Below are 17998 nucleotides of genomic sequence, written 5' to 3'. Positions count from 1 at the left end.
ATCTCATGATGTAAAGATTTGTATGATTTCTGTTTATTTATAACATCTCTGGCTGCTTTTAAGAACCGCTTTTCTTACTTGTTTTTAATTCTTATTGACATTTCAAGTCTTTTAAAGCCTGTTTTCTTTCTGAGCTGTATAAATACAGATTATTATTATTATTATTTTATTTTGCTCATAGTCTCTTTTTAAAAGCAGTCCAAAAGGAATTAAAAGCTGCTAAATGAAGCAGTGTCTGTTTAAAATGACCTCGTCGAAGGAGGAGTGTGTGAACATGTCGTCGTGGGCGTGGCCGATTCTGGGCGTGATGACGGAGGTGGGCGGAGTTATTGGGGTGATGGCGGGCGACGGGCCGTCCGACAGCAGGACGTCTCTCTCCGGACTGTCCAACGAAACCTCCTCGGTCGCCTCTGAGACGACAACAGAAACATTTAATAGAGAATGACGGTGGTTAATGAGTCCATCAAGACGAAAACAACCAAACAGTGGATCAGTGGAACTGAAAAACCGACATATTTAAAAGATGACAAGCTCCAGCAGCAAAACAAACCCTGAAACAAACAACATTCAAATTAAACCTAAAGCATGATGCAAAATTACTCCAAAAATGTTCATAAAGACACCAACAATACCTCAAAAAGCTAAACTTTATCTCACCAAAACAGTTAATCTGATCCCGGACGAGCCCCCAATCGTCAAAGAGGAAATCCCACAAAACCAGAACTAAAAACACGTTTATGTTCAAGAACTTTTAAGGAACCCAAACTTTAACTATATATGCCAGAACAAGGTGAAATCCAGAAGACGGAGGAGGATTTTCTAATCGACATCATCTTTTATAGTGAAGCCAAACCAGAAGATTCCACCCAGTGAACTGAACAAACAACCAGAGGGTCTCTACTGCTAATCCTGTTTGTTTAGTCTTTCTACCTTCAGGGTTTTTACCCAGAACGTCACAGAACATTAAATATTTGCAGCCTGGTCTGTAAAAATATGTCTTATACCATTTTAATGAAATCTCTTTGGTCTTTAATGCACTTTGAAGTTTCTTGTCGTCAAATGTATCAAAATATGACGTAGAAACATCCTGACACGTTCTGAGGCAGAAAAATGGTGGATTTTTCCATTAAATGTTGAAGTTTCTTCTCATCTGTTAAGTTCTTCTAACCAATTCTACAATTCTACAATTTAATTTAGCAGACGCTTTTGTCCAAAGTGACGTACAACACAAGCAAGAATTCAGACATAAGGAAAAACCTGTAGTAAGTTCAAAAAGTGCTTCAAGTGCGATTGGTCAAAGGTGTTGCCATCAAGTTGCAATTCTGATCCTCAACAGCAGCTGAAAGGTGACAAACGACCCACATAAAGTGTTCTTATGGTTTGATTTAATTCTTACCGGCGAACAGATCTTCTGGATCGTCGTCGAACAGTAAATCCTGTTTGGGTCCGTTAGAGTTGGTGCTGATGTCCTCGGCAGGCAAACTGGCTGGTTGTGACTGAAAAAAAAAAACAACACAAAAACCAGACAAATATGTGACTTCTGGTGAAGCAGCTGAAACAAACCAAACAGGTTCTAGAGAAAAACTTCTGTTAGATGATATTTACCGAAACGAACCATTAGAATATCCACCTGTAAAGACCACGGATGGGATGTCAGTCTGTAGCTTACAAAAAACAATCAAGTATTTTGGTTCTTTCATAGACTTATACATACAAAAATACACAGACAGCAACATTAGTCATCAGTTTTGTTGATGTAGAAAGTTGTGTTAATCAGATTGTCATAGTTTCATGGCCTCTTAGCTTGTTCGTGCTTACAGTCAACTACAGCTGCTGACTCCTCTGATCCAGTTTAAAAAGAACCCATTAGATCCACTCTTTAGTGACTTGAACCAGTCAGAAAGTCACTTAGTTCTCTTAGTTCTGGACTTTCTTGGGACTGGTTTATGTTTGGTTCCAGTCTTGGTTCTCCTGGGGTCGGATGTGATTTATAGTTGTTTCAGGATATATTTTACTCTGGATTTGGTCCTGAATGAGGACTGGTTTAAATGGTCTTGGACTTTTTTAGCAGTAGTTTAGGTTTGGTTTTGATCCTGATATTGTACTGGTTTTTGACTTTTGTTAGGACTGGTTTCAGACTGTATTATGACTGGTTCTGAACATTTATGGACTGGTTTAGGGTTGGTCCTGGTTTTAGCCTTTTTAAGGACTGGTTTCAGGCCTTCTTAGGCGGATCTTTTTTAACCCCAAGAACACCAAACCTACCATCAAGCATGGAGGTGGCAGCATCATGTTCTGGGGCTTTCAAGAAGTGCTTCTGGACTGGTTTCAGACTGTATGTTGGACTGGTTCTGGACTTTCTTGGGACTGGTTTATATTAGGTTTCAGTCTTGGATTTGGGACTTGGTTTATGATTGTTTTGATTGTAATTTTGGTTTTGATCCCGATCTTGGACTGGTTTTTGACTTTTTAGGACAGGTTTTGGACTGTTTCTAAAACTGGTTTTAGTTTTGGTTTAGGACTGGTTCCAGACTGTATTCTGACTGGTTCTGAACATATTTTTGGACTGGTTTAGTTTTGATTTTGGTCCTGGTTTCAGACCATTTTAGGACTGGTTTCAGATCGTCTTGGTCTTTCTTCAACTCCAAGAACACCAAACCGACCATGAAGCATGGAGGTGGCAGTATCATGCTCTGTGGAACTGGAGTTTTACACAAAGTAAATGGAATAATGAAGAAGGAGGATCACCTCCACGTTCTTCAGGAAAACCTAAAACCATCAGCAGAAGGTTGATCTTGGACACAGTTGGATGTTTCAATCAGACAATGAGTCCAAACACACATCAGACGTGGTGAAGAAATGGTTCCATCAGGCTGGAATGAAGGTTCTAGAATGAAGGTTCTAGACTGGTCTCCACAAAGTCCTGACTTAGACCCATCAAGAACCTGAAGAACCAAGTCTGAGACAGAAAGACGACACATTTAATTTGTCATCTTTGTGTATTAGATTTGAGTCAGTTAAGTTGATAGTACAATGATACTGCCACCTCCATGCTTGACAGTAGATACAGCGTTTAGAGGAGTGGAAGACAAACCAGAAGATCCTGATTTAAACCATCAAGAACCTGAAGAAACAAGTCAGAGTCAGTTAAACTGATGGTAATAATGAACAGTAAAGACTCCACAGATTCCACAGAAGAAGCAGAAAGAAGCGTTTGTCATCCTGGAGTTAAACTGGTTGATCAGCAGCTTCCAGAGAAAACACAGTAAAGACCAACTCATCCGACTCCAGATTCGCCTCGACTTCACTAGAAAACAACAGAAATAATTCAGGTTTCAGCAGTTTTACAGCAACAACAGTCACCGGGTTTCTGTTCTGACTCAACAACACGACATCCTGCATTCCTACAGATGTTAACCAGCTCCACTTAAAGTCACATCTGGAAATGTTTTGGTCGGACTCTGAAAAGAAAACTGGACTTTTTGTTTCTGGACAGTTTTGTAATTTAAACCACCAGAAGACAGAAAGAAAACTTTCAGGAGAGTTTTAGTTAAAAAAAAACCCTCATAAATCCAACGTTAAAGTCAAACTGCAGTTAAAGTTAAAGAGTTTCTGAATCACAAGGACAGAAACTGGTTATTATCGCTTCAGTTTACAGCCTGAGGTTCAACTTTTCTCTACGTTTCTTTGCGTTTCCATTAATGTCGTTCATTCTTTAAACAGGAATTAAAGCTGCAGGAATCGGTTCAACTTTGCCTTTCTTTAACTTTAATCCTCATTTCTGACATTTCTTTCTGCTGGACGAGTTTCTTTTAGCCTCAGCCGCTAAACTTTCCTCTCTGGCTGCAATAAAAACATCATGAGGTCGTTTTATTTCACTGTAAAAAAGGTTTGAGAGCTGCACTTAAAGTAAAACATCAAACGGATCGCAGTTATCTTCCTGCTTTGCTTTGTTCTTTTGTGGATTCTCAACATTTTTAATAGATTTAGATTCTGAGTGATTCTGGATTTTGTTTTGAGTCATTTAAAAAAAAAAAATTGGTAATTTTGGATAAATTTCATATAATATTGAACAGCTTTAGTGTCATTTTAAACATTTTTGAGTGATTTCAGATAATTTTTTCATAATATTGGAATTATTTTTGGTTACTTTGGAATGTTTATTAATGAAGTTAAACAGTTTTTGAGTGATTCTGGACATCTTATTTACTGGAGCAGACACCTGAACGGGGAATGTCGGAGCTGCTTGGGTTCAGGAAGAAGATTTTAGCTGAAGCAGCAGGAAACAGGAAGTGATGACAAACTGTTTCCTGTGTTCTGAGTCAGCAGGAAGTTAAAGGAAACTCTGGAAACAGAACCTCGGCCGCTTCCAGTAAAGTTCAGACTCAGAGTTCAACACGACCGGAGAATCACAGAAAACTGGAATTAGAATTTAAATTAAAAAAACAAAATTTGAATCTGATTCATATAAAATCTGATTGAAGCAGCTTATATTCTGAAATAAATTATAACTAATGTGAAATAGGAGAAAGAAAAAATATCACTGAGGGTAGACTGGAAAAATAAAATTAAAAAGCCTGTTATAAAAAAAAAAGAAAAAGGTGAAAATCTGACAGAATTAAAAAATGCAGTAAAATATATAAAATGCAAAGATATAAATAAATATAAATAAATCGAATAATAATAAATAACAAATATAAAAACATTAAAATAAAATAAAAAAATGTAAAATACAGATTTCTCATGTAAACATTATTTGCTGTTAATATGTAAATTAATAGATTTTATTCTACATTTTTACTCAATTTTATGTGAACAAAACGGGGCTCAGTAAAAGAAAATCTAAAATTTTTCAATCCTTAATGTTCATAATTAGAATTCTTCTAATTCTAACAGCAAAAACTTGTAAAATAAAAATATTTAATTTGCCATAAATAAACAAATAATGCATTTGCTGATTTAAATGTAGTTTAAAAATTCAATAATACATTTTTTGCAATTATTTTACAGTCAAATGTAAGAAAACACATTAGCATTATCATATTTTAAGCTGATTTAAACGGCGTAAAATGGTGTCATTTTATGGCCAAACATAAAAAACACATTTCTATTTGCCGTTTTATTTTTTAGTCAATATGTAAATTTAACAAATATTTTTCTATACTTTGACTCAATTTTATCTGAACAAAACAGGGAAATGTGTAAAGTAACAGATAAAAAAGATATTTTTAAAATTCAGTCCACAACGTGTAAAATCAGAATTCTTTCAAATTACATCAAATAATGATTTTATTTGCTGATTCAAATGAGTTCAAAATGTAAATTAATACTTTTCTGCGAGTTCACACATTAAATTCTGTTATTTTAAAAGCAGGGAGAATCTGTAAAACAACAGTAAACTGTTAAAGAAATTCCAGCTGAAAACTGCATTAAAAAGTTTATTTTTATCAATTTTATCTGTTTGTTTTCAGTAAAAAGTAAAGAAACGTCTTCATGACGGTGAAAAAAGGAAGAAAAATCTGCAGTTAAACGCTGACAGCAGCAGGAAACGAGTTGAAGCCAGAAAAAAAGGAAAAGTTTGTAAAAAGTTGAAAAAAAATAAATACAGGGGTGGACAAAATACTAGAAACAGCTGCAGAACTGGAGGAGGAACAAAAAAACGGATTATTATCACCTGAAGCCTCCTTTAGAGAGCAGCAGGTTTATTGGTGGCGATGAGTGGAGTAAAAACACACACACTAAAAAACACACACTAAAACAAACCCATAATAAAAAACACACACTGGAGTTGTGACACTCCGGGAAACTGTCATCATCACCAGGAATGAATCCAGAACGCTGACGAGACGAAAACGGAGAGTGAATGTGGGTTTATAGTGTGTGTGTGTGTGTGTGTGTGTGTGTGTGTGTGTGTGTGTGTGTGTGTGTGTGTGTGTGTGTGTGTGTGAAGTTGCGACACGCTTCAGGAAGAAACTTTTTCTAATAAACGGTTTGAACCTGAGGACCAGAGATATGTCAAGCACACACAGAGGTCTCACTCCTCTTGGTTTTCTCAAAATGTATGACTGCAGTAAAAGTCGCACCTGAAAGTGAACAAATGCACGACTAGAAATAGCTTTCTTTGCACTAAACTGGTGACTTTTCAAATTCATTTTCTGCGTATTTCTGCTCATGGAAGTCAAAAATGAATAACTGGCTCTAGAGTCAGTTTAATAAACTGAATAAACTTGAAATGTGAAGCAGCTCAAGTTCACAGGATGAAGAAGAAGCAAAAAGAGGCTCGAAACGGCAAAAACGACACAAAAACACTACTTAAGCTTGAAGTCCTGTTAAGTTCCAAAAAAGAGATGCAAAACGATCACAAAGAGTCACAAAAAGTTTGAAAAATACGGGAAACAGCAACAAAGACACAGTAAAGAAGTACAAAGAGGCAGAAAATCACTAAAGTCAAACAGCAACAAAGGGACACTAAAGCACAATGAAGATGCATAAAACAACTATCTAAAGAAGGAAAACAGCATGTAAAAGGAACACAAAGACACAAGAAAGAACCACAGGTAGATGCAAAACATCAGAAAACAAGCCTCACCCACTGACTTAAACTAGGAAAACAGCAACAAGGAGACACTAAATGACTACTTTAAACAAGAAAAAGGAACAGAGATGCAAAATATCGACCAGAAAACCCCAAAGAGCAACAAAGACACACAAAACACCAATCCAAAGTAGGAAAACAACGACAGAGATGCAAAACAACTGAGAAAACAAGCAAAATGACCACAAACAGGCCTAAAAAGTCCCCCAAAAGTAGGAAAATATGAACTTAGAGACTCTAACCGATGACAGGAGACACAAAACGCCTCTTCATGTAGGAAACCAAAGACTAAGATGTAAAACCACCACAAACAGACACTAAACCACCAATAAAATACATGAAATAATAAATATTTGACATTTTTGTCAAAACTGTTGCCAGAAAATAATTTTCTAAATGATGAATGAACTAATAGTTGCAGCTTTAATGAGGACCTCAAGTGTGATTTAAACTGATTCTAGAACAGCAGACGCTAATAGTGGTTGAACTTAATAATAAATCCACATTTCTTTACTGTATTTGACACTGGTCATTTTCACTTGCGTTGAAACCTACCACTGATTATTTTTGACCTTTTACCAATAAAAATATCTTATTATTGATCATAATATCAGTTAAACTAAATAAACCCATGTTTCTTTATTATATTTGACCTTTTAAGATTTAATTTTTGGTTGTTTTTAGTTGCTTTGAGTGTTTTTCCTCGTGTTAAAACCTACTAACTGGATTGTTTTTGTCTTTTTAACCCTTAAAACGTGTTATTATTGATCCTAATAATATTTAAACTTGCCTTAGTTTAAATACACGTGAAATAAATAAACTTTAACCTGTTTTTTCCTGTTAAAAAGCTCTTTCTACTGTTTGTTTTCCGGCCGGCCCTGAACGCACCAGCCTCACCTGTGTGACTGTCACCTGATCGACCGGAAGCGCACCTTTCCTGCGTCGCTGCTTCGCGCTAACTGTCCCTGCCCGGCTCCGGTAGTGTCGCCCTAAAGGCCACATTCGGTGTTTTTTATATTTTTATATATTTTTAAAACGCTTTATTTCTGATCACGGAGGACCCGAGCACCGAGCCCCGGCCAGAAAACCCCCGGCTCCGGTGCCCCTCCAGCCCCGCTAACCGCCCCTCTGTTGTCGACTGGAGCATCACACCCCTCCGGCCTGCCTGCCGCCGCCTCCCCCCGGCTCACCTCCTCCGGTGCGGCCGCTGGCTCCGGGAACAGCTCCTCGCCGTCCTCCAGCTCGTGGAAGTCGGTTCCGTCCGGCGGAGGGTCCCTGACGGTGTCCGCCATGTTCCGGTGCTTCGGAGGCCGATGGAGGCTAACAGCGAGCTAACGGAGCCGCCGACCGAGAGGCGGGGAGCGGAGAGGAGGAGGAGGCCGGTCAGGAGGTCCGTCCGGCTCCGTCATGTGACCCACCGGGACCGGAGGAGGAGGAGGAGGAGGTCTCACTCTGATGAGGATTCCTGCTACCGTTACCCACAATCCTCTGCTCCCACATAATAACAATGGACTTTAATACGATCTGTGAAAAATATACGAGAAATGGAGGATTTCTGTGTATTTATAGCATCAAGAGAAGTATTATAATCAATGTACAGTATTTTAATTCATATGCAATATTAAAATTAATGTAAAATATTCAAGTTTTATGTGTAATATTTCATTTTCATCTCGTTTTTTTATGTGCAACATTTCATTTCCATGTACAAAGTTGTCAACATAATGTGCAACATTTCATTTTTAAGTATTTTTATGTGCAATATTTTAATTATACATGTGTACTATTTCATTTTCATATTTTTGCATGCAATATTTCTCTTTAATGTACAACATAGTCAATGTAATTTATAATATTTCGTTTTAATGTAAATTTTTGTTTGCAATGTTTAATTTTCATGTGAAATATTTCCCTTTAATGTGCAAAATTCTGCAGGAGAGTTCAGTTTTATCATTTCAGTTGTATCTATTTGTTCCTGGTGCAGCAATTTAACTGCATGTGTAATGTTGGACTTTCTCATACATGGTCCATCTAATGTTTGATAATTTGTTTTCATCTTATTTTTATGTGCAATATTTCCTTTTCAGATGCAATGTTTTAATTACATGCATTATATTTAGTTTGATGGACAGCATATCTGATGTAATGTGAATCACTTTTTCATCTAATTTTTATGTACAATAATTCATTTTTATTTGCAATATTTTAATTCCATGTGTAATAGTTAGTATTTATCTCATTGTTTAGATGTAATATCAACATTTATTGTGCAGTATTTTAATTCCATGCACAATATTTCACTTTCTCATAAAACATCTTTAGTACAATGAGCCCTGTTTTGTTTTCATATAATTTTTCAGGTGCAGTATTTTAATTACGTGTCATATTTCACTTCCATGTACGAAGCTCTCAATGTAATGTTCATTTTTTATGTTCACTATTTAATTTTTATGTGAAATATTTTAATTCCATGCACAATATTCCACTTTCTCTTTAAACGTTTTCAATATAATAAGTGGTATTTTGTTTTCCAGCACTGTCTTATCGTATTTCCTCTCTTGTTTATGTCATTTCCGGCCAAAACAAACCTATCTAACCAATAAAAAAATATATATAAATCAAATCTTTGGCTTGTTTTATGAATAATTGTGGACTTGACTGTGTATCATTGTTCAAAATTGTTCAATATAGTTATTTTGAAAAATGACTTACCTGTGATAAATGCGTCCCGGAAACTCTGAACAGCTGCAGCGTTTCAACCGGACCGTGTTCAGCGAGACACCGTTTGCTCTTTGTTGTTACCGGACGGTAGCCGTCAGTTTAACGGCAGCTAACGGAAGATAAATTATATTTTAAAGGCATTTTTTTAGGATCTGAGGGACTCACTCGGTGTTTAGCTAACCGGTTAGCCGCTAAGCTATCTAGCTAGCCGCTAAGCTAACAGCCCGAGTTTAAAATCAGACAAAGAATAGTTTTTGTAGTTTCGGTTTTGTAGTCCTATTAGCATGGATGCTAGCGGGGAAACAGCTTCTGTAGCGTCAGAGGAAGAAGAGGGAGAACATCAAGTCCAGGTTCTGACCCAGGAGGATACCCTGGACCAGAAAGTGGATCAGAACCTGGACCAGAGTCTAGACCAGAACCTGGACCTGGAAGAGAGCCTAGAGCAGAATCCAGACCTACACCAAGACCTGGAGCAGAGAATGGACCAGGTCCTGAAGCAGAACCTGGACCTAGACCAGGACCTGGATCAGAGAATGGACCTGGTCCTGAAGCAGAACCTGGACCTAGACCAGGACCTGGAGCAGAGCCTGGAACAGAACCTGGACCAAGACCAGGACCTAGATCAGAGAGTGGACAGGGTCCTGAAGCAGAACCTGGACCAGAACCTGGACCTGGAGCAGAACCTGGACCTAAAACAGGACCTAGACCAGGTCCTGGAGCAGAGCCTGAACAATAACATGGACCAGGACCTGGACCAGAGCCTGAACGATAACATGGACCAGGACCTGGACCAGAACCAAGACCAGGACCTGAAAAAGAGCCTGAACGATAACATGGACCAGGACCTGGACCTATACCAGGACATGGAGCAGAACAGGGACCAGGACATGGACCAGAACCATGACCAGGACTTGGAGCAGAGCCTGGACCAGGACCTACACCAGGACCTTGAGCAGAGCCTGGACCAGAACCTGGACCTGGACTTTGATCTGGACCTGGATCTGGACAATTTGACCCTGGAAGGTAAAGTAATCCTGAACAGGTGCAGCAGCTGCTAGAAAACCACATTTCTGCTTTTTCACAAAGAAAATAAAGATTCTAAACATTTAAGCAGCTTTTTAAACCTTTTCTGCTAATCTGGTCCAGATTTAACTGATCTGAACCGGCTTTGATGTTAATGAATCACATATTTCTGTATTTTTACAGATGAAATAAAGTTGTTTTTTAATTCGACTTAAACAGCTAATTAAGACTCTCCCTGTTAATAAAATGGAGAGATCACTCTAAGTCTTGTTCTGAATGGTTTTGATGGAGGAAAAACTGAAATTAACAGTTTCTTGCATTTCCAGTGATAAAATAAACTCTTCAAACAGTTTTAAACTCTCTAGAGCTTCTCTGGAAGGACCCACACCAGATCTGACAGGTTTCTAATTTAAACTCGAGTTAATACGGACTTGACATGTAAAAAGTATGTTTTACAGATAAAATAAAGCTTTTACAAATCTGAAAGTATGCTTTAAACACTCCAAGTGTGAACTAGATGGACTTGAGAAGTTTAAGTCTAGTGGTTTTTGATCTATCCGTAATTTTACTTATCGTTGATGTGGAGAAAAAGCAGGAAAGTCGTCATACGTTTTGTTTTTTTTAATATAAAGAAGATTCACACATTTAAGACCATTTCTAAATGTTCTGTATGTTCCAGATGAGTTTAGTCCACATTTGACCAGTTAAGTCAACTTGTTCTTGATGTAATCCTGGTGTTGATGTCAAAAAACGCAGGAAAACAATGATATTTTTGATTCTAAAAAGGTTTTACAAATCTGACACAGCATCTAAAAAGCTCTTTTAATCTAGTTTCACTGGTTTTGAACAAGACCCGGTCTTGTGCCACTTAGAAAGCAAATAAAAATTTTACCCATCAACAGCGCATCTGAAACAGTCTTTAGACGCCGTCTGTTAACATAGTCCAGATCAGACGAGTCCCACTTCCAAGAAAGTCCAGAACCAGTCCAACATACAATCTGAAAACAGTCCAGAAGTACTTCTAGAAAGCTCCAGAGCATGATACTGCCACCTCCATGCTTGATGGTAGATTTGGCGTTGAGGTTGGAAAAAAGTCAAAAGACCTGCCTACGACAGTCTGAAACCAGTCGTCAAAAAGTCTAAAACCAGGACCAAAATCAAACCTAAACAAGACTAAAACAATGATGACAACCAGTCAGACTACGGAACCAGATCCAGAGTAAAATAAATCCTAAACCAACTTTAAATCACATCCAAAACCAGGAGAACCAAGACTGGAACCAAACATAAACCAGTCCCAAGAAAATCCAGAACCAGTCTGAAACCAGTCCAGAAGCTCTTCTAGAAAGAACCAGAGCATAATACTGCCACCTCAATGCTCGATGGTAGGTTTGGTGTTCTGACGAGTCTAAGTGTTTTTGATCTAGACCTGGTCTCATGTGGACTGAATTTTGACCAATATTATTCCACCCACTGCTGTTTCCAGAGCTGCTCCATAGGGTCCAGGAGGTCCAGACCGACTGCACCACGACGGAGTCCGGCGTCTCCACGGATCGTGACTGGGAGAGTCGGCTGGAGGCCACGTTGGAGTACAGCTCGCTCCTGAAGGAGGAGTTTGACCAGCTGAAGAAGATGCAGGACAAGGAGGAGATGGAGCATGAAAAACACAAACAGGGGCTGCAGAAGAGGAAGGAGGAGGCGACCAGACAGCACCAGGTGAGACGAGAGGACATTTGGAGCCGGGAACTGAAGTCCACGTCCACCAGTAGAGACCATGTTTACGTTGGGAGTCTTAAATTTCGAATGACTCCTAGAACTCCTTCATAGATTTATTAAAGATCTGCTGGGACAAAAATACTCAAACAGAAATGTTAATATTTGGTTCAATGTCCATTTCAGTCTTCTGGTTTGTCGTCTGGACACTATATCTACTGTCAAGCATGGAGGTGGCTGTATCATTGTACTATCAACTGAACTGACTCAAATCTAATAGAGACTGTCTCAGACTTGGTTCTTCAGGTTCTTGATGGGTCTAAGTCAGGGTTTTGTGGAGACCAGTCTAGAACCTTCATTCCATCCTGATGGAACCATTTCTTTACCACGTCTGATGTGTGTTTGGACTCATTGTCTGGTTGAAACATCCAACTGTGTCCAAGATCAACCTTCTGCTGATGGTTTTAGGTTTTCCTGAAGAATGTGGAGGTGATCCTCCTTCTTCATTATTCCATTTACTTTGTGGAAAGCTCCAGTTCCACAGAGCATGGTACTGCCACCTGCTTGATGGTAGGTTTGGTGTTCTTGGAGTTAAAAAAAAAAAAAAAAAAAAGATCTGCCCAAGACAGTCTGAAACCAGTCCTAAAAAGTTCTGAAACCATCACCAAAATCAAACATGAACCAATCAGAATACAGTCTGGAGTCAGTCCAAAAAGTCAAAAACCAGTTCAAAATTGGAACCAAAACCAAACCTAAACTACTCCTAAAAAAGTCCAAGACGGTCTAAAACCAGGTCCCAAATGACCCAGAACCAAGACTGAAGCCCAACATAAACCAGCCCCAAGAAAGTCCTAAACCAGTCCAGAAACTCTTCTAGAAAGCCCCAGAGCATGATACTGCCACCACCATGCTTGGTGGTAGGTTTGGTGTTCTTGGGATTAAAGGCCTCACCTTCTCTGCTCCAAACATATTTCTGTTCACTTTTTGTTCCATCTGACCACAGAACTTTCCTCCAGAAGACATTTTCTTTGTCCATGTGATCAGCAGCAGACATTGGTGTAACCTTGGGGCAACATTTCTAGAGAAAGAACTTCCTTCTTCGCTGCGGCCTCTGATTATAACCGCATGTACAGATTATAACAGACTGAGTGTGTTTTCAGGCTCTGCTGGAAAAACTGGACTCTCTGAGGGTGAAACTGCAGCTCAACAACTCGAAGGCCACCAGGAAGAACTTCTTATCCAAGAAGCAGGAGATGATGACGGAGAAGAACCGAGCCGAGCAGGAGAAGGACAAGTAAGATGTGAATTAAAGACAGAAAAATCAAGGTTTAGGACTGTTTCATCACCTAAACAAAGACACATTTATAGAAGCATGCCGGTCCAGTATCTGTTCTGGAGGTCTAGTCACTGTTTTATATCTTCCATCAGTGTTAAAAGTCCAGAAATGCTCCTTGAAAAGAGTGTTTTATTACTGCGACATGTGGAGTAGACGGTTCAAAACATTTAAGAAACAACAAACTTTAAAAACAGAAAGACAGTAACAGAAATGCGATGAACTCACCGGCTCTCCATCCTCTGATGGGTTGATCAGGTTGGCCAAGGAGCTGGAGGAGAGCGACAGGAAGCTGGCGGCGCTGACAGAGGAGCAGAGCGAGGAGCAGCGACGGTGGCAGCAGGAGCTGGAGGAGCTGAGGAAGGAGATGGAGCGAACCAGGAAGGAGGCGCAGGAGGCTCAGCTGCAGGCGCTGCAGGACGAGATCACAGCCGTGGAGACGCAGCGCGACGTGGCCATGACTCGCATCGAGGCCTGGACCAGGGAGGTAGAGCAACAGATGTTTGATATCCTCATTTATCGAGCAATATGAGGCATGAGGAACGATTAGAGGAGTCAGAAGAGGGTTCAGTTTAACCCTCTAAACTCTCAGCAGTGTCTGGGTTTATGTTTTTCCTTTGTTTCTCTTAAGATGCTAAAATGACAAGAATTATCCCAAACTGACACAAAAGATGTTTAAATGACAAGAAAAATACCCCCAAAAGACACAAAATGGCCCTAAAAGATTCAAGAGTTATACAAAACTGATCAAAAAATGCTAAAATGAAACAAAAATAGCACAATGATACAAGAAAATACCTATTAATTACTATTCATTTATTATTTCCAATAAATGTAACCTAGCACTTTCTCTTCTTTTTTTTGTTTGTCTTTTGTTAAATGATGCTAAAACGATACAAGAATTATACAAAACTGAGTCTAAAGATGCTAAACAATGCTCTCTGCTTGCCAGCATGAACTACTACAGCTAACGTACTACAGCTAATGTGTACTACAGCTAACGTACTGCAGCTAACGTGTACTGCAGCTAACGTGTACTGCAGCTAACGTGCTGCAGCTAACGTACTGCAGCTAACGTGTACTGCAGCTAACGTGCTGCAGCTAACGTGCTGCAGCTAACGTACTGCAGCTAACGTGTACTGCAGCTAACGTGCTGCAGCTAACGTGTACTGCAGCTAACGTGTACTGCAGCTAACGTGTACTGCAGCTAACGTGTACTGCAACTAACGTGTACTGCAGCTAACGTACTGCAGCTAACGTACTGCAGCCTACAATATATTTCCTGTCTAGCATGGCTTTTGTCTTATCGGTTTCTACTTTTTGAATCGGTAACATTGTCAGGGTTTTTTGTGATTAACGGATAATCAGAATTTTTTTTACCATCTTTCTGGTGTCGTTTTGGTGATTTTCTTTTCTAAACACAACACACATTTCAAACCCACCGGCAGGTTTTGGTTGCTAAAAACAAACCTATTACCCTGTGAACCCGTCCTCTCCTGTCCTAGGTGGCTCAGTACCTGAACACTCTCAGGGTGGAGTTTCCTCAGCAGTACTCCCATGAGCGGCCCAAGTGGGAGAAGAAGGAGGGTTTGGTCCGGAGGAACCAGGCCGAGCTGCAGAGTCGCTTCCAGGAGGTCCTGCAGCAGCTGCAGCAGGGCCGAGAGCTGGAGTCCCTCCCCAGGATCAACGTACCGACGCTGCCTCAGGTCCCCACGGTGAGAAAACACCAGCCGGCCTGTTAGCATGACCGGTTTATTTACAGAAGCTGCTGGTCCTGATGCAGAAAAAAGTTTATTAATACTGCACTGCTAACACCTGCTAGCTTATATTTGATGCGTAATAAACCAACACTACACCTACAGATAGAAACTTTCTTGCTGTGCAGCAATCACACTCACAGTTTTTCCCAGAATTCCCAGTTCTAGTTGCACTAACTTCCTATCTTTGCCCCACAGGCCGACCTGAGGTTCAACCAGGTGATGCAGGCTGTGGTTCGTCCACAGTTCATGGTTCCGCCTCCTCCGATCCAGATGAACCCGGCCTTCCCACCACAGAGACACCCCCACTTCTACCTGCAGCGCCACCGTCTCCCCCACCACCCACACTTCCGTCCCCCCTTCCGCTACGACCTCCCGCCGCCCCATCACTTCCCCCATCCGTCCCCGCCTCCACAGCACCAGCCTCCACTTCAGTTCCAGCCTCACATCCGAGGCCCGGTGAGGGTGACTCCGCCTCCCAGTCTGTCCCCGTCCCCCCCAGTTCAACCGGTCCACCCTGTCACCCCTTCCCCACCTCCCCCGGCTGTACCTGCCGCTGCCCCGTCGGCCTCCGCTGGCAAACTCGACAAGGTCTTGGAGAAGCTGGGCGCCCGGTACCCACAATGCAACAGGGCCCAGCTGACGTCGCTACTCCAGCAGGTGAAGACCTCTCGCGGTACTTTGGCCGGCATGTCCATGGACGAGGTGATCGAGCAGGTCGGCCACAAGCTGGCCCAGAATGAGAGGTCGGCGCCGGGCCCCATCAGCCGGCCGATGCCCCCGGGGCCCATCCAGAGACCGACTGTTCCTCAGCAGAGACCCGGACCGGCAGTACCACCAGGAGTTCAAGCCCCCGGGCCCCGTAAACTCTGCCTGATGTGCCAGAACCACGTGGACCCGGAGAACCGCCACCCGCTGAGCTGCTCCCACACCATCCACAGGGACTGCATCCAGATGTGGCTCAGGTCCAGCAAGAACAACTCCTGTCCGTTTTGTCCAGCCAAGTGACGGAGGAACCAGGAAGTTAAACCTCGGGCTCAAATCAGTGCCATTCCAAAACATTTATTAGAGTTCTATTCTAAGATATCCAATGCTGGATGTGTTTAAGCTTGATTTTTGGATGTAGAAGGGATTGTCACACTTAGTGCCTGCTGCTGTCTTTCTTTACGTTTACACTGAATCTGAGTAACTGTAATCAGCAAGCCTACAATAAAGTTCTTTAAAAGTAAACATAAAAGGAAGTGTGAAGGTGTACTTATTGTATGATTCATTATGTTTCACCATTACAGTGACGGTTAGCAGCACGCTAACTTGTGCTAAGTATCTTGAACTGTTTTGTAACAACGTTTTGAGAATGTTATCAGTGGAAAAATGCTATAGAATCTATAAAAATGTTCCCACAATGTTTCATGAAAATGAGGAAAGAGCATTCTTAGTGTTGTGGAAACGTTGGCACATAAAGGTTCCAACAACGTTATCACCAAACATTTTGATACACCTTTAGCTATTCTACCTTTAAGAAGAGCATTCTGGGAACTAAAAGGCATCAGTGGATTGTTTTTGTAAAATCTGGATAGAACTAGGCTAGCAGTTTCCCCCCAATCCCAGTCTTTATGCTAAGCTAGGCTAACTGTATCACAGTGTGACATCAATGTCTCTCTGGAAAGAAAGGAAATATTTGTTTACTAATCAGTAAAAAACATGAAAACTGAACTGAGCCATCCTAATTATAGCTTGTATAAATAAAATTCTAGTATGCAGGCTATGGTAGATGCTAGCTAGGCGGCTACGCACAGTGAAGCCTCGAGTCTCCACTCAGTTACTGCAGCCGTACGTCCAAAAATTTGTATTAAAAAAAGTCAAGTAACATGTTCTGAAGTGACAATGTAAATATTTGTAAAGTAATCACTACAAATATTGTAATTATTGCTTATTTAAATAAAATTCTACTCAAACGCCTCATATGCAGGCTATAGTAGATGCTAGCTAGGTGGTTGTGTACAGAGAAGCTTCTAGTCTCCTCTCAGTTACTGCAGCTTTCAGTCCAAAAAAATAGCGGGAAAAACAGTAAAATAGGTGTTCTGATGTCAGATTTAACTAATATTTGCTAAATATTCTTTAAAAACATTCAAATTTTTACTTAAATAATAAAATTCTACCCAAATGCCTCATCTGCAGGCTATAGTAGATGCTAGCTAGGCAGTTGTGTGCAGAAAAGCCTCTAGCCTCCACTCAGTTACTGTGGTTTTAAGTCTGAAAATTGGTATAAAAACAGTCAGATAAGGCATTCTGATGTGATATCAATGTAAATATTAGTTAAGTAATAGTTAGAAATATTCAGATTATCTCTTACATGGATACAATTCTACCCAAATGCCTCATATGGAGGTAATAATAGGTGCTAGCTCGGTGGTTGTGTACAGAGAAGCCTCTAGTCTCCACTCAGTTACTGCAGCTATGAACCCAAACTTTGTATAAAACGAGTCAAATAAGGCATTCTGATGTGATATCAATGTAAATATTTGTTAAGTAATCATTAAAAACTGGACTTTCTGGCTAAACTGTGCTAATTCCACCTAGAGACAGGCGGTTGGAGGCTGGGTTAAATGAGTCCCTGGTTGTTCACCGTTACAGTTTCCCTTCACTCAGACCAGATATGAGCCCATAAACCCTCCCAGAAACAACAACACATCGCCTCTTAAAGACAAACACATCCTCCGTCCCAGTGGACCTCCCAGCCGACCTTAATGGGAGCTCTGGGCGGTCGATGGGCGAGGTTAAAGGAGCCGTCCCGTCCCAATAAATATCACAGCACAACGGATGTGTGGAATAATGACAGTGTTTGTGTTTACAGCC

The 17998-nt window shown here is 40.5% G+C and overlaps 2 protein-coding genes across 3 annotated transcripts in view; one reads left to right on the top strand and one right to left on the bottom strand.

Moving 5' to 3' along the window:
• The window catches only part of snx2 (sorting nexin 2), a 30809-nt gene extending 22788 nt beyond the window's left edge, over positions 1-8021 (bottom strand). For both annotated transcript variants that reach the window (XM_022205456.2, XM_022205457.2), the window contains exons 1-3: positions 7786-8021; positions 1397-1496; positions 250-410 (exon numbers count right to left, since the gene is read on the bottom strand). In XM_022205456.2, coding sequence (XP_022061148.1) covers positions 250-410; positions 1397-1496; positions 7786-7887 — 363 coding nt within the window. In that variant the 5' untranslated portion in view covers positions 7888-8021. The remainder of the gene's footprint in view (positions 1-249; positions 411-1396; positions 1497-7785) is intronic.
• Positions 8022-9349: 1328 nt separating this feature from the next.
• On the top strand, positions 9350-16379 carry rnf214 (ring finger protein 214). The gene is made up of 6 exons (XM_051950618.1): positions 9350-10339; positions 11826-12055; positions 13213-13346; positions 13644-13872; positions 14891-15100; positions 15341-16379. Exons 1-6 carry the CDS (start codon positions 9601-9603, stop codon positions 16148-16150), a joined length of 2352 nt encoding a protein of 783 aa, XP_051806578.1. The 5' UTR covers positions 9350-9600; the 3' UTR covers positions 16151-16379.
• The last annotated feature ends 1619 nt before the right edge of the window (positions 16380-17998 follow it).

The sequence above is a fragment of the Acanthochromis polyacanthus genome, chromosome 7 (genome assembly GCF_021347895.1).
Source record: "Acanthochromis polyacanthus isolate Apoly-LR-REF ecotype Palm Island chromosome 7, KAUST_Apoly_ChrSc, whole genome shotgun sequence".
Lineage (NCBI taxonomy): Eukaryota > Metazoa > Chordata > Actinopteri > Pomacentridae > Acanthochromis > Acanthochromis polyacanthus.
The sequence above is the reverse complement of the archived record's forward strand: the minus strand, read 5'-3'. Positions and strand labels throughout refer to the sequence as shown.

What these genes read in the sequence shown, in the direction of transcription:
- rnf214 (XM_051950618.1), top strand. Translation starts at nt 9,601, where the DNA reads ATGGATGCTAGCGGGGAAACAGCTTCTGTAGCGTCAGAGGAAGAAGAG. An exon ending in GGACAATTTGACCCTGGAAG is followed by an intron (nt 10,340 to 11,825) that starts GTAAAGTAATCC and finishes TGCTGTTTCCAG; the next exon opens with AGCTGCTCCATAGGGTCCAG. An exon ending in GCCGAGCAGGAGAAGGACAA is followed by an intron (nt 13,347 to 13,643) that starts GTAAGATGTGAA and finishes TGGGTTGATCAG; the next exon opens with GTTGGCCAAGGAGCTGGAGG.